Raw genomic sequence first — 23,955 nt, 5'->3', positions numbered from 1 at the left:
GTTGAAAACATTCCGCCCAGGTAGCTGTTTTTAATACTCGCTTGTTAGAGTAGGACATCAATGGGCGATAAGTCATTGTTCTCATGCCGGACCCACTCTCTTGAATGACTTTATCACTCGTAATACTTCTAGTGCTGATACTTTTCAGTTTAGTTTGACAACCACCACATTGTTTAATAGTCTCCTGAAGACGAGCAGAGTATACCAATCGAACCGTCGAGACCAAACCGGCTCTTTTCTAGTCATTTACAGAACAAAACTACATAACAGTTTACATTTCGTTTTAAACCCACTCAAACATACCATTTAAATATTCGAATGAAAAAAATATCTAATCAGTATAACAATCTTTTCCAAAAACAGCGTCCACATTCCTTATTATAAGGGAACAAATTACCACTGGACCCACCGGGCGTTGATATAAAGGTGGTATCAGGAGATAAGTCAGGTATTCGTCATGTTGATTTTTAGATTATGGCTTCATAAAAAAATACTAGATCATCTCTCATTTAAACAAATAGCAACACAAACCAAACAAACCATCATTGGCGCTTTCTGCAACGCATATTGGTGGCAGCAGAATTTCTAAGCAGGGCCCAATTTCAAAGAGCTGCTTAAACAGAAAAATATTGCTTGGACATTAATATTAAAATAAGCAGGACACCAGTCACAGATTGTACATGAGACATGGTGTATTGGCTGGTAACCTTTTTCTGGTAATCATAGTTTTGTTTTGTTGGCTTATTTTTGTGCTCTATGAAATTGGCTTCTTTTGTTTGTTGAAAGCTGCAGTGCGTGATGACCTCTTTTGAAATGGCTCGGGTTTGTTGTGTGTAAACTATGAATCTTAAAGTAAACACGAACACATCTGGGAACATTTTTAAGAGTATTTGTTTGTTCAGTCACTCTGCATAATAATCGGGGTATTTTTTTTTTCAAGGATACACAACTTGCGACCTGTCATGGACTACAACAAATGATATTGTTTGAATACTCAAATTCCTTGTGCATTGCTTTGTAGTCCCTACTGCATAACTATTGCCCGTAGTAACTGTTTTTTGTTTTGTGTTGTTACTAATTTGATAGAATAAAATGAAGAGGACAAACAATATTCCTATCCTATGTTTTCTTAAAACCGTTATGTAATTATTACATAATCCACATATATTACCGAACTCTGACCAACTGGGCGTTGATTGGGCAGTAAGAAGCGGTAAGCAAAGTATTCATTATGTTGATTTTATTAGATTATAGATTCATAATGACAGGATCAAAACTCTTCTTAAAATAAAAGTTGCTTAGGAACAGAAACTAATTACACGTTCAAACAATGGGAGTTTGCTAAAATCACTAGGTAACATCCAGTGTAGAAGCAAGAAGGGGCACACGGAGGGCACGATCCCCCCTCCCTAGAAATATGGACTCTACCTGATAAGTCTGCTGCCACCTATTGTCCCAGAAAGTCTCCTATTGGATCAAACAAGGCATTCTGGGAAAGTAAGACAAATTGCGCTGGGAGATGGACACCAGTAGGAACGAGGTTGGGAGATTGCGGTCCTTGCATTGGCTAGACTTGAATTAAGTCCAAATCCCGTGAGAGACCTTTTATTTTCAGTCCCTTCGCCTAACGTCAGAAAACTTTTGTGCGGCAGCCGGCATCCCCAACCTGTGCTGCGCTGATAGGACCATCCCAGGGTTTACTATTGTAAACATGGTTGAAAATAAAGTAAACCATGGGGACGAGGTTGCACACTCCCTTGCCTGCTGATGAGTTTGCCCGCCACGTCTAGACGCGTGCACTTACAATGTCTTGTGACGTCATAATACGATGTCTTTCAACATTCTCATGGGACAGTCAAGGAGAGTGCGCAATTCGAAGCATCGGCACACAATGCGCGTTTTCATTGTTACGAACTAGTAGGTGCTTGCACTTAATTCCTTTGTGACGCACCCATGATGACGCAGCGAAAGAAACGCACACACAATTTCCTAAGTTACAATGTTATAATGTAAACAATACTTTAACAAGATACTTCACAGTTTTGATCTTGTGAGCAAATAGCGAGCATCGATTGCGAATCTTTCTTGAGAATTTAGAGGATTTTTATTACTACGAGTTATCGTTTTCTCTGTGTGAGAAAAACTACTTCACCCTTGTACCCAAATCATCGGTGGATATGTCCAACCCCAAACCGGTAAGTGTCTATCTCGCCTCGAATTGTATACAAAATCATTTCGTCGGGTTTAATCTCGTCGTGTATTGTTCTACTAGGCCTATATTAAAGTATTCTTTGTCATTCCACGATCCTGTGGTGCCCCCTTCAAAATAAAGTTAGCCTCCTCCTATTTTGTGTTTTAAACTAATTATTGAAAAAAAAACCGTTTGATTCCTTCTCTCCTTGGTTCTTACTGAGTTTATTACTATACATGTAATGTTTTTTGGCTACTTTAATGCGTAGACTTTTGTACTTAGTTTTTCTGTTTACTATTTCTCTCCTAGTTTTTTGGTGATCTGTTTGATGTTTAATGTGTTGTAAGGTGTTTAGTGTCTGTTTGCTGTTTGTTAGTTCGTAGGGTTGTAAAATTGTTTTTTTCTGTTAGTTTGATTTTGTGAGATATGTTTTCTCTTCTACCAGAAAGTTGAACCTTTTGATTGTAATAATGTGTTTTCAATTCAGGCTTGTCCTCGGAACATGTCGTCATTGTTCATGTACATTTTATCCTTTGCAATGAGTTAATTGTGGTATATAAATTTCTGTTTGTGTTTCTAAAAAGGAGTGTAAATGATTAACTGTATATCGTGCATTTTTAATTGTGCAACAAGTAAAAGGTGGAGTTAAATGGAAAATGCAACAATATTATTGTTGAAAATTCTGCAACTTGATGCTTATGCATGGAATACATGTTGTCATTTATTAAATATTGACAAGTAAGCCTACTGCATTTTTTTATGATTGATTTATTGTTTGTTTCAAATGTCTAGGGGTTGGTTTTGGCCAGTGAAATACATTATTTTGAAGATTGTTGAAACTCTGTAACTTGCTGTACATGAATTGTTGCAAATATTTTAGTATAATCTGTATTTAATACTGGTTCACAATAATTCTTGTTGTTGCATGAATGCTCACTATTTTATTCCTTTGTGTAATTACAATCCCGTGTTTTCTCGCAGAAATCCCGTCCCAGCCGAGGCTTATGTGCCTGGCTTCGGGAACACTTGCGGCCTTCGGCTGCGTCACGTGTGACCCATACGAGAGTAGAGGTAAGCTCAGAGAACTTTAATAATAATAATCATGATATCGAACTCTTTTCGATAAGTGCACTGGGTTCTTTTACATGCGTTACACAACACATGGGACCAACGGCTTTACGTCCCATCCAAAGGACGAAGCAATGGTTAAGTGTCTTGCTTAGGGACACAGGTGTCACGGCTGAGGATTCGAACCCACTCTCTGCTCTGCTATAAAGACGCTTCCTCAAATAATAACATTTATCTAATCTGGATTCAAAACAAAGAATACTATGGCAGTCGAACTGTATGAATGTATCTTTGTCTTTATCTTTATCAGGTGCTTTCGGGCACGAAGGGGGAGACCTGGTTCAACCCATTCTCCCGAGGGAACACCCTGTCTACAGGGCGAAGTTTCCCTACAGGGCAAGGCGTCCCTAAAGTGCAAGGCTTCAGTACAGGGCAAGGCTGCACAACAGGGCAATGTTTCCCTGGTGCGAGAGGAGGAGATGTCAACGGCAAAACCATGAATGCGGAGCTGGTTGAACCTTGCAAACAACATGGAATGATGGTGAGTTAATGTTTTATTTATCGGTATATTATATTTTTCCCTTTTTACTTCCACTGTCTACTGTTGTATTAAAAAAATACAATTTGTAATGAAATGATTACAAATAATTGAGCTTATATCGGCATAACGCCGACACGTTATTAAACTCTTAAGCCCCAGGACAATTTTCACAGCATTGTATGAAGAAAAAAAATACTTCGGCTCTACACCAAACATTTGTCTAACACTATCTTACCTGAGGATATTTTGTTATTGGATATGTTGTCTGTCTTCTTGCCTGTAAATTGCATAGTGTGACAGCCGAGTCAAATTTCAACGACCAGTTTCGGGCATCACCAAGAAGAGAATTCATTCACATTTTAATGTTCTGATTTGTCTTGGGGATCGTAAGACATTGTAATAATTGTTAGGTAGTCTTGGAGCATGCACTGTAGTTGGTTGCCTCCAAGTAGCCTGTAAAAGTTGCCTCGTGTGACAAGGCCTTTAGATCGCAGGTCTATATAGTCTAGTTTTCTTTGTCCCATTTAAAATAGTTTAAATGTACCTAGTTTGTTTCCTGTATGGTTTTTACTATTAAAACAATTATTTTGACTTGAAGCATTGGCGCAATGTTCATGCAATGTTTTATCTTTTCCTACCTCAGAAAACATCTGACGCTCTTGGATCTTCAGTGGATCCTTCGAAGAAAAAACGGTCGTTCTTTCAAAGATTTCCTTGTTGCAGAAGTAAACGACGTACGGGTAAAGTAGCCCCTATGCCAGACCCAGAGGTCACTCCTTGCACGAGACACGAATCAGATGCACATAAATCAGGTGATCAAAGTTTGATCCGTCACGACTTGGAGGTGGATGCTTGTTTGTCCAATAAAAAGACAGAGCTCCCAACATCTGAATGTAAGGTGATTGGAGATCAGAGCAGCCAGGAAAGGTGTAACATCTTACAAGGAGAATACTCAGATTGCAGACCTGAAGACAAGATTCTTACTGGTAAGAGTAAGGAGTGTAAATCTCCCACCAAGAGTGGTACTTCAAGATTCGTTGGTCGTGGCGACAGCAGATCTAACGCTACAGCGGGTTTTCTTCTTCATACGAAACCATCTCGTGTAAGTAGCCATTATATGCATGAAGAAAAACAGGCGAGAGAAGAAAGACCACGATCTGATCCTGCATCCCCGAAAATGAACGATCAGTCCTCACTGTGTGGCACTTTGAAGAGGACTGAGAATGAGAGTGGAGGCATGACCAACCTGATAAGACTGGCAGCAAGCAGAAAGAGAAGTCTCAAAAAGTCACAAAACGTCTCCAGGCAAGAAGGTACCAGCACAAAAACACCTGAGGTTTCTGGGAGATCCCACACCTCAAAACAGCTGCGGTGCTCTGAAGTCAACACCAAGCAAGGTGTATCCAAGATGGCTACTAGACCAAAGATTGGTGGTAGGACAAGGCATCAAGAAGAAAGTACCTTCTTCGATTCTGCTACAAGACAAGAGAAGCACAAACCGAGGGTCGGTTGTTCTGATTTGAAAAAGAATGAGGATGTTGTTAATATCCGGAGAAATAACTCCAAGGAAAATGAGGACCTTGAAGGTATTTCTGAGGGAAAGGTTGCAAAAATAGCCCTCAGTCCAGCAGCACTAAAAGAGTTTGAAGAGTTGGAAGAATTCGAGGCACTCGAAAAGGCTTTTGAAGATGAGGAAGCAAAGGCTCTGAAATCTCTGGTGTGAAACAGGAGCTGACTGCCAAAGAGTTAAAGTAAAAGCAGCAGGAATATTAATGGGAGCTGGTCGTCCTTTTTTGAATAGTCGATCATCTGCCATGGAGGGAAGCAGACGAAGAGTCAACGAACTAGGAAGAACGAGCTTCTAATGAACGTGAGGACATCAGGCACAACCTGGAAACATTATCTTCCATGTCCAAGACTTTCCAGTGCTTAAAGATTTCCAGAAGATGCTTGCTCTTCCAGGCTGTCCACAAAAGTAGATTGAGAGAGCTCATGCCAGTATGCTCGCATCTGCAGAGTTAGTTCCTGTTCCCAAATCTGAATCAGAACAATCTCAAGAAGAAGCGATATAGTCACTCTTTATAACAGCAAATCGTCAGCAGCAGGAACATCCAGTTCCTGAACCTGTCAAAATATACCCCGTCCAACGAAACCAGAATGGTTTACTGAATACGACACGAAAGAGTGGTGTATCCAAGAGAAGACCACCAGTGGCTCAACCTGGTCACGAGACAGCCAAGCTGACCAGTACAAGAAAGCAAGCTGTCAATCTGGGCTTCTTGAGTCAAGAAACATGCAGTAGGGAAACGAACAACACCAGGGAAGACATATATCTTTGAGCGACCTGGGAAGTACTGGAGTGCTGGGAGGAAACAACTTCATGCTGACATCTTGATAGCCATGTTGGAGCAAGTGATAAAGAGTAAAGTGGAATGTCTGATAAAAGGAAAACAGGCGCTCTCAAGCGCAACCCAATCGCTTTCCCAATGAGCCACAGAGTAGATTCAGGGTGTTGGCTAGTGTAATGGAAGAGCTAGACATCGAGAGAGGCAGGACAGTGTTGAAGCCTACATCTGAGAGGAAACCTTCGGCAAAGGGTTGCAGATAAGCAAAGTGTAAGAACATCCCTGAGCGGACGATGGAGTGACGATCCTAATGAGTTTCCATTAAAGTTAAAACGTAGATTAGTAGTTATTACTAACATGTCACTGGGATAAAGTCCAGCTGTTGCGTTGATTTAATGCATCAATTCCGGAGATGGGTTGGATTTCACAAAGAGTTATTACTAGTCTTGTGTCGAGTTAGGACGAGCTAGGACTTGCCTTAAGTTTGTAATCTCTAGGACTAGTCCTAAGTTGTTTGTGAAATCGACCCCATTACTCCTAAGGGTGCACCCCCGTTAATCTTCCAGGGGATAGGCGTGGACAAACTCTGTTGTAGGTTATTGCTATTTGAAGTGTCTCGGTCGAGCTAGCGGTTATGAGCACCGAATTCAAACTCTGGTGTTTCTGATCAGCAGAGTGTGGGTTCGAGTCCCAGTCGTGACACTTAAGCAAGACACTTAACCATTGCGTCGTCCATCGGAAGGGAATTAAAGCCGTTGGTCCCGTGTGCTGTGTAACGCACGTAAAAAACAAAGTGCACTTCTCGAAAAAAAATGAGGGGTTTGTAATATAAACTTAGATAAAGACTACGAATACAGGCATAAGTTACTTTGTAAAGAAAAATATGTTATTGCTGAAAAAGTTTATATTTGTCTCACTAACTACCTATGACAGTGTAATAATACTTTGAGACATTTTGTACATTACAAAATGTGAGTCAAAAAGAAGTTGACCGAGGTTTAGGATTTAAAAACAAATTAACAACTGATACTTAAAACTCCAGGGAAACTCATAAAACGTGCATGCACTCTTTTCTGCTTATCTTAAGAAAAAAATTAAACAAATTGATCTTTTATTAGAGAAGTAATGCCTGTTTTACTGAAAGCACTCATGTTTGTTAGCTGTCCATGGAATAGCCATGCAAGACTGAATCTCAGAGCTTAAATGCTTACTTTTATTTTGTTTTGTAAAGTATTCCGTGGGCAGATTGCAAAGTGATTTAAGGCCCAGTGACCAGGGGTAATAATGTCGGAAGCGCTTTGAGACACCCCTCGGGCGTGAAAAGCGCTATATAAAAACGGTCTATTATTATTATTATTATTATTATTATTATTATTATTAATACCTTCATTGAAATAGACATAACTCCACATAGGAATGGTCAATGTCTGTCATTCTTTTTTCCTATTATGCAGGAGAGAGTGCTTGTTGAAGATATGCTTCAATTAACTTTTGAGTGTCTTATTTGTTTGTTTTGACAACAACAAAAATTACAAAACCCGGTCAATGTCTCTTTGACTCACCCTGTGTACAAGTATCAACAATTGAAACCACTTCATTGATGTAAAACGGGAGAAAGTATACAATCATAAGACTCCAACTTTAAAGATTTCAAATTTCCAACTTAACAATTTGCTTGGTAGGGGATCTGAAACCATCCGTGACACCGGGTTGTTATTGGCATTTGTATGCCTTTACTGAAGCCATTATTTTTGTATGCTGATACTTTTTTTTTTTTTTTTTTTTTTTATCTCATATTAATAATACAACAACTTTATTTAAGGCACTGTACACGATTGGTAATTGCTCAAAATATGTATTAGCATAAAATATTACTTGGTAACGAGCAACGGAGAGCTGAATTGATAGTACAACGTTGTGGAAACGACTCCCTCTGAAGTAACGTAGTTTTTGAGAAAGAGATATTTCTCACCAAAAAAAAAGAGACTTCTAGCCAGAAGCTTTTTTTATTCCTATCTGAAAGCACACTATTTTGTACAACAAGGGTGTTTTTTCTTTCATCATTTTCTTGCACCTTCAGTGACCAATTGAGGCCAAATGTTTGCGAGCTTGTTATTTTATGCATATGTTTGGATATACCAAGTGAGAAGACTGGTCTTTGACAAATTACCAAACGTGTTCAGGTCCTTTAACTTCTATAACTCTTTATAATTGTTTTTCTATGTGTTATCTGATGTTTATTCACATCAGTTATTTCAAAAAAACTCTAGCATTACGATAATAAAGAACAACTGTTCATCACCAATGCGTGAAGAAACCTCATTTAAGAGTCCAGCGAGATTTTGTCCAATCATTTTGTGTGACATTACCACACAGAACAATTACTTACAAGTTCGCATTTGCCGAGCCTCTATAGAATATTTCAAAGGCGCCAATGCAACATCCACCAAATTCAGGTGCTCAAAACGCACAGGAGGGAAACCTCACACAATATTAAAGAAACTACTAAATAATACTCATGTCGATTTTCTTTCAATCTTGACTTTTTGGGAGGGGGGGGGGCTGAACCGCGGAGTAAAGTCTTCTCCAGACTCATCACCGCACAAGAAAACAAGGGCGACGAAACCACTCTTTTGAACAATCATAGCTCTATAAAAAATGTCCTCTATAAATATGAGAAATAAGATAATGTGGATCACACTCTAATCACCACAACTTAAAGAACACCTTACTACAATCCCTCGGTGTGGCATTACAACACGGAAAAACTAACAAGTTCACATATCATTGCCGAGCCTTTATAAATACTTGTGACCGGTAAAAAACATTTCGAAAAATAGCGTCTCAATCCCATGAGTGTCACATACTCGTTTCGATGCTCACATAGGGGGTTTCGCATGCGAACGGATACTGTTAGTGCGACGGATACGTCATCATTATGACGTCATACGCTACTATAGCTATCCGCTTTACGTGCATACGTCACTGAGTTCCTGCTTGCAACACGTAAGCTAAACGTCACATTGCGTATGCGTATTCGTTCGCGTGCGAAACCTCCATATTGACTTATTTGTTTTTGGCGGCTACTCCGCCGAGTAAAGTCTTCTCTAGGCCCATCATCGGTCCCTCTACAAAGATGGAGAAGAGAAAGGCAGCCAGGTACGAGAAAACCAAGTGTGCAACAAACGTATATGCCTGTGGGGAAGAAAAGAAAGAAAGTAGACAACACTGTCGTTTAAAGGCAGTGGACACTATTGATAATTACTCGAAATAATTATTAGCATAAAACCTTATTTGGTAACGAGTAATGGGGAGAGGTTGATGGTATAAAACATTGTGAGAAACGGCTCCCTCTGTTGTGACGTAGTTTTCGAGAAAGAAGTAGTTGTCCACGAATTTGATTTCGAAACCTCAGATTTAGAATTTGAGGTCTCGAAATCAACCATCTAAACGCACACAACCTCGTGTGACAGGGGTGTTTTTTCTTTTATTATTATCTTGCAACTTCGACGACCAATTGACCTAAAAATTTTCACAGGTTTGTTATATTATGCATATGTTGAGAGACACCAAGTGAGAACACGGGTCTTTGACAATAACCAATAGTGTCCACTGCCTTTAATCAAAACGTTAGGGAAAGGGAAAGGGCTTACAAACTATTTTGTTAAATTAGAGCTCAAAATAAAAAATATGTCATATTCATCTCGTGAAACCCTCATTTCCTAATTAGATTAGAGTACTTGTAAAACTGAATGAAAATGTAAAGTCTCCCAATTTCCCTACATACTCACATACTGCATGTAGGTGAAGTGATACAACGAGTTTTTTGTCAAATAGACAACGAAGATTATAATGGGATGAAGCAGGTAGGCGGCAAAGGTCAAACGGCCAAGGGGAGCCCAAACACGCCAACTCAGTAGGGCATTAATTGGTCCTGAAAGCAAAACATAAACACATGTATAAGGATCATATTGGGCCGTATAAACCCAAAATAAGATGTAGTTTTTGAGAAAGAGGAAATTTCTCACTCAAATAATAAAAATCTTCAGCTGAAGACTTTATGCATCTGAAGGCAGACAACAAAAATAATGCAAAAAGAGTGTTTTTTTCTTTAATCATTCTCCTGCAAACTCAATGACCAATATTGAGCCCAATGTTCACAGGTTTGTTATTTTATGTATAGTGTTGGGATACAGCAAGTACCAAAACTAGTCTCCGACAATAATATTACCAAACATGTCCAGTGCCTTTAAACAATATTGACTTGCACACAATACTTACCTCCATATCCCACAACGCAAGCAAACGCCACCAACGCCACAGCAATTGCAAATGCAAACCTACTCGTTGCAATGTAAATGACTGCTAGTGATTGTGGAAGATCGTTATCCTCTCTCCATGGTCCGAAAACAACGCTGAATCCGATACCAAAAGCTGTCAACCACAATAGAGCGTTCACCCGCTTTAAAACAAGAATACACAAATTCTTAATTAACCCTTTAGTAGACTTCTGGGCAAGTCGTAAATGTTGTTTGTTATGCGATCGAATACTGCTCTCTTTAGATCACTGCTCTTGCGCGAAGCTGCTGCGCTGCAGACTACTAGACTACACAACGCGAGAGAGCAGTTTTAGTCTCGCGCCGCCAGCAGTCTCCCGAAAATGTCGCCAGTTGAATCACAGAGAGAGTCCGAACGCTATAACAGCGACAGCCATTTAACGACTTGCCCACAAGTCTAACCCCTTAGTGGTAGTATTGCTCAAGCTCTCATTTTTAAACTCTGTTCAGCAGAGTATGGATTCGAGTCCCAGTGGTGACACCTGCGTCCTTGAGCAGAACACTCAACCATGATGCTTTATCCTTCGGATGGGACGTAAAGCCGTTGGCGCCGTGTGCTGTGTAACGCACATACCAGTGTACTTATCGAAAAGAGAAGGGGTTTGCCCCGGTGTTCCTGGTTTGATTGGCTGCAAACTGCACTACAACATAAAAACCATTACCCCTATGAATTCAAGTTCCTACTTAAGATGTAAACCTTCAATAAGCGACCTACTTGTCTTATTGTCTTGCCCCTACTTTGCAAGGGTTTTTATTCTCGAAGGAAGGTTATTTTTAACGTACCTTGTTCATTTTAAAGGGCTTGCCACCGATCTTGAAGAATACATATCCAGCTATCATACCAACCAGGTATGATTGTATGCGGCAATACGGCTTGCCATAGATGATGTCCGCAGCTTCGGTGCCATACGCCTCTAGGGTATTGTTGTTGTAAAATCTAACGAGACAACAAAGACAAATGTTATTTTATAAGCCACGTATTTTACTCTGTGATGCTTTCTTTTCATCATTTCTTTTATCCGTAAACTGTGTTATGTCATTTCAACACACCCCTTAGGCCAAACTTGGTATCATTGTTATGGGCCTAGTTCTTTTTATATATATATACAACAATTACTTACGGGTGCACTCCAACTGGCGCTCCGTAGTACAGAGCAAGATAAGCTGTTACACCAATTGAACCAAAACACAGTGCAATAATCACACCAAGACCAATTCTTGCTTTCCTGTAAAAAAAAATATAAAGAACCAATGCTTTTGTGTTTTTATAGCTGAAGGGGTGCTGTTGGTACAAATTAATGCATCAGGAAAGGAAGATAGTCACACAACCGTTTAGTGTAGATACTAAGTGCGCCCTCAGTGTTCACGTTAATATGGCGCCCTCGGCTAGAGGGTAAAAGAATATAGACTGGTCCCCTGTCTTTCTATTTCCGCAAAGATAAAGACAAGCATGGCCTTGTAGGCCCCACGATTCTATTGGATACGAAGATTTCATTGGATGAACGTGCAGTGATGTTAGCTTTTCATATCTTCGTTTTGATTGGTCCGAGGTGACGTTTGTTTTATTAGCTGTCCTTTCGGTCGTCTGAATGCAGCATGCAAAATGGTTGTAATGTACATGCACATGCATGTAAGGTTGTTTTATGTGTACACGTTTTAGAAGGATTTGACTGAAACGGAAGCGAGGTCAAAGATACATTTGTTTAGGATCTGGACATCCGGTCAGGGCTGGTGTCTCGTTATTCACTTTACGAGTCACTCTCATGCCTTATTGGTTATACTGAAAGGAACCTGTTATACAAAACTCAACTTGTCATGTGATTAAAAGCAGTGGACACTATTGGTAATTACTCAAAATAATTATGGACATAAACTCTTTCTTGGTGACGAGTAATGGGAAGAGGTTGATGGTATAAAACATTGTGATAAACGGCTCCCTCTGAAGTGCCATAGTTTTCGAGAAAGAAGTAATTTTCCAAGAATTTGATTTCGAGACCTCAGATTTAGAACTTGAAGTTTTGAAATCAACCATCTTAACGCACACAACTTCGTGTGACAAGGGTTATTTTTCTTTCATTATTATCTCGCAACTTCGATGACCGATTGAGCTCAATTTTTCACAGGTTTCTTATTTAATGCATATTTTGAGATACACTAACTGTGAAGGTTAGTCTTTGACAAATACCAATAGTGGTCCACTGCCTTTAAACGATTCAACTTTACAAAAAAATTGGAGCAATATTACTCACTTGTACAAGAGATAAAGTAGAAATGGACTGATGACAAAAAACTGCATATCATTTGCCAAGTACCAGGACCAGCCCATACACTGTAAATAAAAATCAACAAATAACAGTTTGAAACTAATGGCCTTTTATTTAAACTGCGTGTTTGAAAGGTAATGGCCTATTATATAAACTGCGTGTGCTTAGAAAAATACCACAAGTACAACTATAGTAAATTCAAAATGGAGCTTTAAAGACAGTGGACACTATTGGCACTTGTCAAAGACCAGTCTTCTCACTTGGTGTGTATCAACATCTGCATAAAATAACAAACCTGTGAAAATTTGAGCTCGATTGGTCGTCGGAGTTGCGAGATAACTATGCAAGAAAAAAACAATCTTGTCACACGAAGTTGTGTGCTTTTAGATGCTTGATTTCGAGACCTCAAATTCTAAACTTGATTCTTGAAATCAAATTCGAGGAAAGTTACTTCTTTCTCGAAAACTATGTCACTTCAGAGTGAGCCGTTTCTCACAATGTTTTATACTATCAACCTCTCCCCATTACTCGTTACCAAGTGAGGTTTTATGCTGATAATTATTTTGAGTAATTACCAATAGTGTCCACTGCCTTTAACTAAATGATACCAGTAGCATCGGGAACTGTTAGCTCAGCGTACAAAATGTGTCAATACTAAGAAACATAGCCAGTAAATAGCAGTTCTAAGCAGGTGCGTAAATCCAATGGACATGTGAGTCTGCTTTCACCTAGTGTCCACAGAAAGTTTTAAATTAGTGTGATGACATTTTTAATGGTGATTTGTGTTTGTTTTTTAAGGGTGTTTTTTTACCGTGAATGCAGTAAACCACATTAAAGGTCTCAATCATAACTACTTTTTGCAACTGGGATTTCAAGGTGTTGCCAAGGGAAAGTCTGCATTTTTACCTGTGCATTCAGAGTACCAGGGAACGGGTATAAGTTATTGATATACAGCAGGTTGGTCCACCAATAATCTTGACACGTCTTCCCCACGTACTCGAATAGAGAATTCTTGGTTGGTCCCGTGCCGAAGTGAATAGCGAGACTGGCGAATATTGCCAATGATATCATGTAGGTTGGGGTGATGCGCCAGACTCTGTGGAAGTAGAAGATGGCCCAGTTCATTCTGCCCTTGGTTTTCTTCAGGTGTTTTAGGGTGTGGTATGTCAGGAGTAGGCCACTGTGGATGAAAACAAGATGTATTGGAGAAATTGATATATTGACTGGCTTACTATTGCAGCTCATCAAAAACTTCACCTTGACTGAGCAATACTTTACGTAAAGAGAACTGTCTTAGAAGCTACAAGAAGTAGCTTCAGAAGTCGATCAAATAATGAATGATTTGTCCAAAATCCCAACGTTCCCCAAATAAAAAGTTTGTTTTAATAACTGTCTTTGACTTGAATTATTGAACTTAATTTGTTTATTATTCTCATTTTTTACCAATATCGAAATAAATATTGGTTTAATTGAATGGTCGCTTGCGCACGTGATGAATTTTTTAATTAAATAGATAAGTGAAAGTGTCGATGCTTACCTGAGCATGAAGAATGTGTCCACGGATAGTGTAGCGTTGAGAACAATGGAAAACATGAAGGTGGGAACAACTTCCATCAGAGGGTACCGGGGGTTTTCTGTTAAAAATAACATGGTAAATAAAAAACAATCAATTCACTCATGAAGTATGTTTCGGGCGTGTTTGTCTTTTCTTGAAAGTCATAATTTGCATCCATTTCGAGCATATGGGGCAAACATGCTAAAAATAAACTTTTTCGATACAAATAAATTGTAAACTTGGGGAACAACTTTGTGTAAATCTCTTTTGTGGGAGTGTTGGCTCTGAAAAGAACCGCTGTGGTATCGACGTTTCGAGTAGTATATTCTGCTCGTCTTCAGTTGAACTCCTCTACAGCCAGAGCCGACAATCAAAACTTTGTTGTGCCTCGTGGAGGAAAGGTTGCTGAAGTCAAGGATATCATTTTCGAAACGAACCATCTTTATAACTTTATTATTAAAAATAAATCGAAATCTTAGCACACGTATCTACCAACAAGATAACCAAGGCGCGATAGTATATATATATTTTTACAGAAAGATGATTGAGAAATGTCATTGGTATTATGAATTTTGAGACCCAATTATTTAGCACCTCATAATGGTTAGCAAGTTGCTGCGGTGCATTTAGCAGCCACAGCAAGGAACACCGGGGCAAATCCCTTCTAGCGATAAGTGTTAATACTACTTGTTAAGAAATACACGGGACCAACGGCTTTACGTCCCATCCAAAGCCCGGCTTACCTATGTAGGAAAGTTGAAACTGTAAAGTATGTCCGAGAATGATCCAGAACATACTGATGACGCGAATACCATTGAGTGCCCCTAGACTCCCTGCAGGTTCCTTGGTGCTGAGAATCTTGGCCCCGTTGGTGATGGACGAGAAACCCATCAGGAGTCTGTCAACGAAACCTGTAAGAAATAAAGTGCCGCTTTATAAAGATGAGCCTTCAAAACTTTAATAATAAAATAGTGCATACAATAACAGTATCAATGCTCCCTGGAGTTGATTTCATAAAGAGAAATCTACCTTGCTTATATATTTTTACGGGTGTACTTTAAACTTTTCACTTATTGTATGTCATTTTCTTAATCTTTTGCAATTTTTACTGTCATGCGCCCTCGAACAGGCTGGTCCTGAAGAGAGCGCAATATAAGATCAATAAATTATTATTATTATTATTTCATTTTATCACAGCATGCAAAAGAAAGATCTCATTTTCCTTTGTGCCGGTAACTCCTCGAGCCGGGCTACGTCCCGTAGCCTTAGATCTCAAGGGTCTTTCTCAGGATCCTCGCTGTTCCCAAAAGCGCTGCCTTCTGTAATAGATCTACCCTCACATTTGTCCCTATTTCATCTAGATGTTTCCCCAGTGCTTTGGGAATGGTGCCAAGTGCGTATTATTATTATTATTATCCACCCCTGGTTATTGGGGCAAAACATTTCTGTAATTTTTCTCAGCTCCCTGTAGAGTATATACATCCCCGAGCTGCCGTGCGCTCCAGTGGCCTTTTCCAATTCAGTATCAACTTCTACCGTTGCAGATACCCATTTATACCCTCTGGGTGATGTGAAGCGATAAAAGTAAAGCAACTTGCTTATGGACACTTGTCATGACCGGGATTCGAACCCACACTCCAATATAGAGGAGTGGTTAGTTGGTTTTGGGCCCCTCCGGGACCAAAATCTGAGTAACTTCCGTCACTGGATGTGTTTGTACTCTACCTAGTCTCTTCAGATAGTTTTTGTATACAGCGACCTCATCATCATCATCATCTTCTGGGTTAGTCGCAGCGAGCTTCTTATCACTAGAATTCATCTCTCCTTTCTTAACCGATTCTCTGTCTTCGTTGTCCTCTGTCTGTCCTTTCTCGAACTCCACGGTTTCCTCAGCAATTGGTTCAAATCCCTTGTTGCTCGTGCCGTACGTCAGATGTTTCTGGTAAACAGTGTGCTGTAAATGTGGTACAAATAGCAATCATTGTGAAGTACTAAAATCATTGATAAAAAAGAAATACTTTTTACCATATCCTCTTTTTGGTCTGGGGAAGAGCACATACTTGTTGTACGGACAATGTTAAATATTGATGCTCAGATGTTTGGAAAGTTGCACTAAAGTGTATGGGTGTTTTGCCTTGGATGGGGAATAATCTCGACGGGCACATGGACTCCGCACATAAAATTGTACAAGGGATGAAGGTTCAATGAATAATTTGCCCTTTAACGTAAAAAAGCTGTAAAACTTGTACGTGTCGTGTAATTTTAAATCATTGCACTGTATTCTACGGGAGTTTATTTAGTGGGGTTCGCCCTATACTAACGCTTGCGACTTCACGATGTAACGATGGAATGCAAATTGTCTGTATTTTCGGTCTGTCTTGTAGGAACCATTCTTATTTTCCTTACCACTACTGGGGGACTCTTTGTCTTCTCTAACATCTCAACCGTCTTGGAGATGACACCCTGAATGCTCCCGTGTGCCAACATGTGGTACGCGGTTCCTATGGTTACCAGCATAACAAAGGCGAAGCAAATACACCTGTAACAATCAACAGTCAAATCAGAAATGTTTTACTCAAAAACACTGAGGTAGATGATGGAAATATTAATTTGATGATAATGGTTTAATGCAAGTGTGTTATGGGAAAAAATGTTCGACTGTGGTGCAATCATATTTGACTATAGAGGGCCATCGCAGATTTGTACATTAAAAAATACGCGTACAAAAGAGACTGTGTTTACTTTTGTTGTCGTGTATGTAATTGCTGTGCCTTGGGGAGTAGTTCTATTATAGAGTTACTTTCCATTTTTTGTTTTGTTTTGTTTTGTTTTGTTTTGTTTTGTTTTGTACAATGCATCCCCGCCTACAAGCTTTCGATGTAATGGGTCGTATCTAGTCTCCATACGAATAATTTTATTTGTTAAGTATATGGAAATAAAAACAGCACAGAAAACTAAATGTTTGTAGGTTGTCACTGGAGCCTTGTGAAAACGTTATTTCTGTATTTTTTTTTTTTAATTGCTATAACAGAAAAACATGAACAAACTAACCATATTATGCTCTATCATTCGTGTCATTTCTATGGTGAGATCACTGACCATTCCATCGCTAAGATTTGTTGGTTTGCCTACTTTGCGAAAAAATACATTCGTATGTATTTTATTTATTTATTCATTTCTGAACCCACCATGAATACCAAATCGAGCAGATTACTTGCAATACTTTTAACTTACCTTAAGAAGTGGTGCTTGCCCTCATTAGCCGCCCCCCCCCCCCCCCACGAGTCCTTGCGATCCAATCTCAAAATGTGTTTGTATTTGATTTCCGCTAAAAACTCAAATCTCAATGGTCAACACTGGACAATCATAACAAACAAGTAGGAGTTGAAACGTTGAATGGTGGGAGTATAATCACGTGAGGTATGCGGTAGCATCATCTTCTGGGGATAAAATTCTACCGAAGCCGATTCAGAGCATACTGATCGAAACGTCGAGTTGTCAACCAACGGTTCTTTTCAGAAGCCAACAATACTCAAAAGCGGTGCTACCGCAAACCTCATGATCTAAATTATGAAACACAACAAATAGATGCATTGCGTTTGTACTTGTGTAATAGATCTTGTCAAATATTGACAGAAGTATTTGGTTCTCAAGGTGATTAGAAACACCAACGACCACATGATGCTGACGCAAGATAGCCGCCACCAAGGTTCTGATATAGGGTGCAATGCGTTAAAGGCAGTGGACACTGTTGGTAATTGTCAAAGACTAACCTTCACAGTTGGTGTATCTCAATATAAGCATAAAATAACAAACGTGAAAATTTGAGCTCAATCATTCATGGAACTTGCGAGATAATAATGAAAGAAAAAAACACCCTTGTCATACGAAGTTGTATGCGTTTAGATGGTTGATTTCGAGACCTCAAGTTCTAAATTTGAAGTCTCGAAATTAAACTCGTGGAAAATTACTTCTTTCTCGAAAACTATGGCACTTCAGAGGGAGCCGTTTCTCACAATGTTTTAGACCATCAACCTCTCCCCATTACTCATTACCAAGAAAGGTTTTGTGCTAACACTTATTTTGAGTAATTACCAATAGTGTCCACTGCCTTTAACCATTAAAGACCTGCTTGAACGAAAATGTCAAGTCGTGAACTTTGCTGAATTCCATTTAAAATGTTTTCAATGAATAAGGAAATCGAGTCATATGATTATAAATAGATTTTGATTGTGTATAAAAACAATCATTTTGAATACCCTTATCCAGTGCTTTTCTGAGAGATTTGCGAAAAGCCCCGTTACGTAATCACTCTTAAAACGTCATAGTTGGGAGCTCCAATTTGTAAAGCCGCTTTGTTGCAGCGTGGAGGTATAACAAAGCAAACTCCCACAAATGACGTCAGCGGCATTGTCCTTTGGCGCGCGCTCTCAACGGCATAAGTGTTTTTAGTTTTTCAAAACCTTTAGGTTGGGGCCTGATTTTTTAATCGATAATTACGAAAAACTCATAAGTGTCAACATATCAAAATTACATTAAAATGGTCAACAAGTGCATTGTAAACAAGTTTAAATACCATTTCCGTTAAAAGCCTTCCGCTCAGGTAGCTGTTTAACGTATCCAAATTTTGGATACTCTGGCACTTCAGAGGGAGCCGTTTCTCACAATGTTTTAGACCATCAACCTCTCCCCATTACTCATTACCAAGAAAGGTTTTGTGCTAACACTTTTTTTGAGTAATTACCAATAGTGTCCACTGCCTTAACCATTAACGTATCCAAATTTTGGATACTCTGTCTAATAGGCACTGGACACTATTGGTAATAATTGTCCAAGACCAGTGTTCTCACTTGGTGTGTCCCAACATAAACATAAATAATAACAAGCCTGTGAAAAGTTGGGCTCAATTGGTCGTCGAAGTGGTCAGAAAATAATGAATTGTTGGGCGAATTTGGGTGCTTTCACATAGGAATAAGAAGTCTTTTAATATTTTAGTGAGAAATTACCTCTTTTTCAAAAACTACGTTATTTCAGAGGGAGTCGTTTCCCACAATCTTTTATACTATCAACAGCTATCCAATGCTCGTTACCAAGTCAGTTTTTAAGTTAATAATTTGCTCTGAGTAATTACCAAACGTGTACCTTCCCTTTACATGTACTGCACACTATTGGTCATTTCTCAAAACATTTTGTTCTGTAGCATAAAAACGTATTTGGTAACGAGCAATGGAGAGCTGGTAATAATAAAACATTGTGAGAAACGGCTCTCAATCTGAGTTAACGTAGTTTTTTTTATATCATTTTATTTTATAATTTGTTTGAGACATTACCCATTACCGTGAAAGCTTTTCGGCAGAGGGGGCTTTGTAAAAAAAAACGAAGTTGGAAGTTAATTATGAGCAAGATACAATTCACACAGGCACGGCAATGAAATACAAAACATAGCACAAGTAAACATCACCAATAATCATAGGGAAAACATCTTAAAATAATTATTTGGTAAACATAAATTGTGTATACTTACACTGTTACAATTGCACCTAAGTTCCAAGGATAGTCGACAATACATTCATACATCAAATATTCACCAACCACTAAAATCAAAATATTAATTCTAATTATTGTTTTGAAAAAATAGAGAAAGACAACCAATTGTTGAATGAAGCAAGAAATTATTAGTTTAATGGAAAATAGCCAAGCGAATTATAATACATTACGAGAATAAATAAACGGCATTTTTGAAAAAAGAACCGGAACTGAGTTGTGTGAAGGCTCAAACAAATGAAGACCACTACAGAATGCTGTTCGAAACGTCGAGACCTACTTACTATGTCAAACTCTGGTTCTTCACATGGCAGGCCACTGCTTCTTACAGGAAATTCTGGATTCTGTTTTTATTCCCTTTTACTTCTCATGACCCCGGTTCGAATCCCTGCTCGGACCAAAGCCTCGCACGTGGATGGGTTTCAGCTGGTGTTTTCCTATGTTAGGTTGTTTCCACATTTGTAACTACAAATTTATTCTTGTTTCACAAGTAGTTGCGTGCAAATTTCAATAGTAACGAACAAATAATACGGGCCCGCTTTCAGGTGCAAATTGTACACATAAAAAACACAACGTCAAAGAGAGGTTTGCCCATTGTGTCCACGCTTTAGTGCTTTTTTTAGAGTTGTGATTTTGGAAAGGTAGACAAAAATACACTTTATGATTAAAATGACAACAAAGAATATTTCTTACGTGGGATTTCCTCGGTCATCTCAAATAGGTCTTCATTGGAGCATGAGGCAGGAACACAAATACCGTTATAGCCGTAAGCCTGATAAAGTTATGGAAGAATTTATGACAGCTTTTGATTTGTGAATAAGAAATTTTCAAATCATTTTGAAAAAAAAGCGCTTCAATACAACATTCCTTACTGTAATTGTTTTTTGAAGAAAGACAATAACAATTAAAAGATGGGTCGATTTCACAAAGAGTTAGGACTAGTCCTAACTTAGGACTAGTCCTAGGAGATAAACAAATTGCATGGATATCTCGAGTTAGGACGAGTAACTTGTCCTTACTCGAGATAAGACTAGTCCTAACTCTTTGTGAAATTCACCCCTGAACATGTTAAGTTCAATTAAAACCTGAGAACGATCGTTCATCCATGACTGTATACACTAAAACGATTCATATTTAAATATTAAAAGGTTCTATCTAGGTTGAGTTTCCTTCATCAATATTGTACGAATCATAGCCCAAAACTTGGCCCTTTGACTATAGTTCCATATTATAGGCTTGCTTTTTTTCTCCAGAAAAAAAAAGATTTTCTCAGAAAAACAGCATGATAATGCCTTTAATATTTTGTTGAAACCCACTTCAAGACAAGTTGCTATCGCCCACAACAGGGGGAAAATTAAAAATTGTAGCTAAAAATGAGTGTGTTTACAATCCCCAACTCCCTACAAATAAGTCACTTGCCCCTTCCTGCCCACCAACCCCCAATGAAAATTTCTGATCAAAAACCTGGAGTGGGGGGGGGGGGCTGATGTTGCTATGAGCTTAATTACTTACCCCTCCAATGGGTAAAGGGTACCCGACCGTACAAGACACCGTTTCGAACGGGGCAGTCGGGTTCCAATCCTTGACGTATTGACACTCCTCAATACTACCATACCGCCTGACATTGTAGGACAATTGTAAATCATTGAGAGTTGGAATACTGCCGTAGGAATTCAGCACTGGGAAAAAGAAATAAGAAACCATTGGATAGTGGAACAATTTGTATAAAATAGAGAAATAATTTTATAGACTTAATTTTATCATGGCTGGTTCTGTTGTTGTCAGATTACTAAAGCATTATGTATGCCCAACATAATTATCCCTGTGCTCTATAATTAGCAATAAGCAAAAAAAGCTTCTCGCTAAAAAAGTGTAAATATTTCGCAGGATGCCGTTGTCTTGCTGTTGCTTATTCTCGTCCCAGAGTCGTTTTTCTTCCACTCAAGACTCGAATGGCAATGGGTGTAGGCCATACAGTGTTTATTATGTCGTTATATAAAGTACAACCAAATCATACTTTAAACTTGATTCATTCTCCTTCAACAAATAATATCATAGCGTGGTATTAATCATGCTCAATACAGTTGACCGCTTTGCTAACAACACAAGAATCGTAACGATGATTTGACATCGGTTTTCTTTTAAGGGCAAACTTTAAGCTGCATTTAATGTAGTATCTAAAACTTGAGAGCCATGTTCTTATTTCATAACCTTAGGCGTAATTTGTAACAGTGTTCTACAAAAGTCTTGTCATGTCTGCTGCATTTCTCTTACATCCATGTGACTGTACCTTGGTGGTACAATCAAAATGTTTATCTTTCCATAGTTTAGGGAACAAAATAATCATGCTTAACCTTAGACTAAAGTGCTGTCGTTAATTTGCTGCTATTATTGAATCATTGTGTGCCAAATCTTATAATTATTTTCATATCTCATACCAATGTATTACCTTTGTAATTTCGACATTATGGCGTTTATTGTCTTTTGTTTATTTATTTTTCAATTTTTTTGTTTGTTTTTGAAAATTAACAAACCTATGATGATGAAAAAGAAAGGGGATTGTTAAACTCACTTTGATTAGCATAGGTTTCTTGTGCAATCAGATCAGACAAGAACAACTGCATATCATCCAGACACTGTGCCGACACATTCCTAAACGTGGTGCTAGCGAGATACTGCGTCGCTAAAATTTCAAACTGTTGCAATATCACGTCCAGCCCCACCACATCCAACCCTCCTGGCTGCAGAGGGTTCGAGATACCCAAGTCATCATATAAGCGAAGCAAGTCGGCCACGACGGTCGAGTTGACCGCTACATCTCTGAGGAACTCGACCACAAGTTCCCCTATTTCGGTCACGTTTAGAGCGGGGACTTCGACTGATTGCAATGCATCTATCAGCAGCTGCTGTGGAATGCCGTCGATCCCTAGTTGCTGCAGAACTTGCATCTGTAGCTCTGGATCCATGCATTCTGCCCGGCCAGCCAGAGTTAAAAACAATACTATAAAAACTGCTGAAGCAATTTGGAATTTGGCCATTATAATTTCCGATATTCGAGCGCAGTTATGAATTCGGAAATACATACACTCCCACCGAGTATATCGCACACACCAGCTTGTTCAGTCTCCGTCCTATGGTTTTTATATAAAGTTACATAAAAGCCAATGGGGCCTATGTCACATGAACGTTCATATTTCTTTAGTAGTGAGACAGAATAGCCGAAAAGTAAATAGCGATTACGTAATCAACACAAACCTGTCTTTTGCTTTTGTCGAATTCCCATTGACTTTATTGACTCATTTTTTCCACTCCTCTGAAAAGTTTTTTTCATGGGGCGTTACCCTATCGCAATCATTCCGTAGGGTCCTATTTTCTTGAAAGTAATCACTTAGACTCAGTAGAACCAAGAAATATTATTCTATAACGTAGTAGTAAAATCCCGAACTAAGTCAACATACATTTACTATCAGTTCGATAGCAGTCGTCACGGGCGGCACATGGGGCACGCCATCCCCCCTACTTGCCAACACCTTAGATTTGACATTATCTGGGTAAAGTGTTACATTTTATTAACATTCCTTTAATTCGAGATTCTTTCCCTGACTTGTATTATTTCAGATATTTCAAACAAGATTTTAGGCCAGGTTTCAACTAACTTCTCAAAAAAGTGTCATCTATAATATTATCACATACATTTTCCCAAACGCCTCTCTCTGTGAGCGTAGTCCCTATACACCGTAAAACAGATTTGTTCATTAATCTTCAAAATAAATACACTTCTATTTCATAAGTTAGTAAAGTACTGTAGTCTAAAATTGCATGAAGCAACAAGATTATGATCTCTCTAAGTAAAAGAGTTAAAAATACCACTCTTTATATTTCGAGCTGTCCTCCATACGTCTCTTCAAAAAGAGTGGTGGTTATTTCACTCTTTTAGAGGGGTTTCACTCCAGGACAGAGTGAAAAATCACTCAAAAAGATGCAAAATTCAATCTAAAAGAGTGGAAGACCACTCGAAAAAGAGTTGTCCTTCATATTATGGCTCTTCAAAGAGTGCTTTTTCACTCTTTTACATTAAGAGAGTGACTGCCAGAGAAACCTTCTAGGTTC

At 38.8% G+C, this 23,955-nt stretch overlaps 1 protein-coding gene across 1 annotated transcript; it reads right to left on the bottom strand.

Annotated features, from left to right (window-relative positions):
- Positions 1–9,211: 9,211 nt before the first annotated feature.
- Positions 9,212–22,811, bottom strand: LOC117301128 (O-acyltransferase like protein-like). The gene is made up of 15 exons (XM_033785018.1): positions 22,418–22,811; positions 21,358–21,524; positions 20,539–20,617; positions 19,826–19,895; positions 16,708–16,840; positions 16,027–16,255; positions 15,045–15,212; positions 14,284–14,380; positions 13,653–13,926; positions 12,732–12,811; positions 11,604–11,708; positions 11,266–11,419; positions 10,427–10,607; positions 9,937–10,079; positions 9,212–9,340 (listed from the first exon to the last, which is right to left on the bottom strand). The coding sequence occupies exons 1-15, from the start codon at positions 22,809–22,811 to the stop codon at positions 9,212–9,214; spliced, it is 2,403 nt and encodes an 800-aa protein (XP_033640909.1).
- Between the last annotated feature and the right edge of the window lie 1,144 nt (positions 22,812–23,955).

This window comes from Asterias rubens, chromosome 16 (assembly GCF_902459465.1).
Source record: "Asterias rubens chromosome 16, eAstRub1.3, whole genome shotgun sequence".
Taxonomy (NCBI): Eukaryota; Metazoa; Echinodermata; class Asteroidea; order Forcipulatida; family Asteriidae; genus Asterias; species Asterias rubens.
Note: the sequence above shows the minus strand (reverse complement) of the source record. Positions and strands in the feature narration are given on the sequence as shown.

What these genes read in the sequence shown, in the direction of transcription:
- LOC117301128 (XM_033785018.1), bottom strand. Translation starts at nt 22,811, where the DNA reads ATGGATCCAGAGCTACAGATGCAAGTTCTGCAGCAACTAGGGATCGAC. An exon ending in ACCCTTTACCCATTGGAGGG is followed by an intron (nt 20,618 to 21,357) that starts GTAAGTAATTAA and finishes TAACTTTATCAG; the next exon opens with GCTTACGGCTATAACGGTAT. An exon ending in GATGACCGAGGAAATCCCAC is followed by an intron (nt 19,896 to 20,538) that starts GTAAGAAATATT and finishes TTTTGATTTTAG; the next exon opens with TGGTTGGTGAATATTTGATG.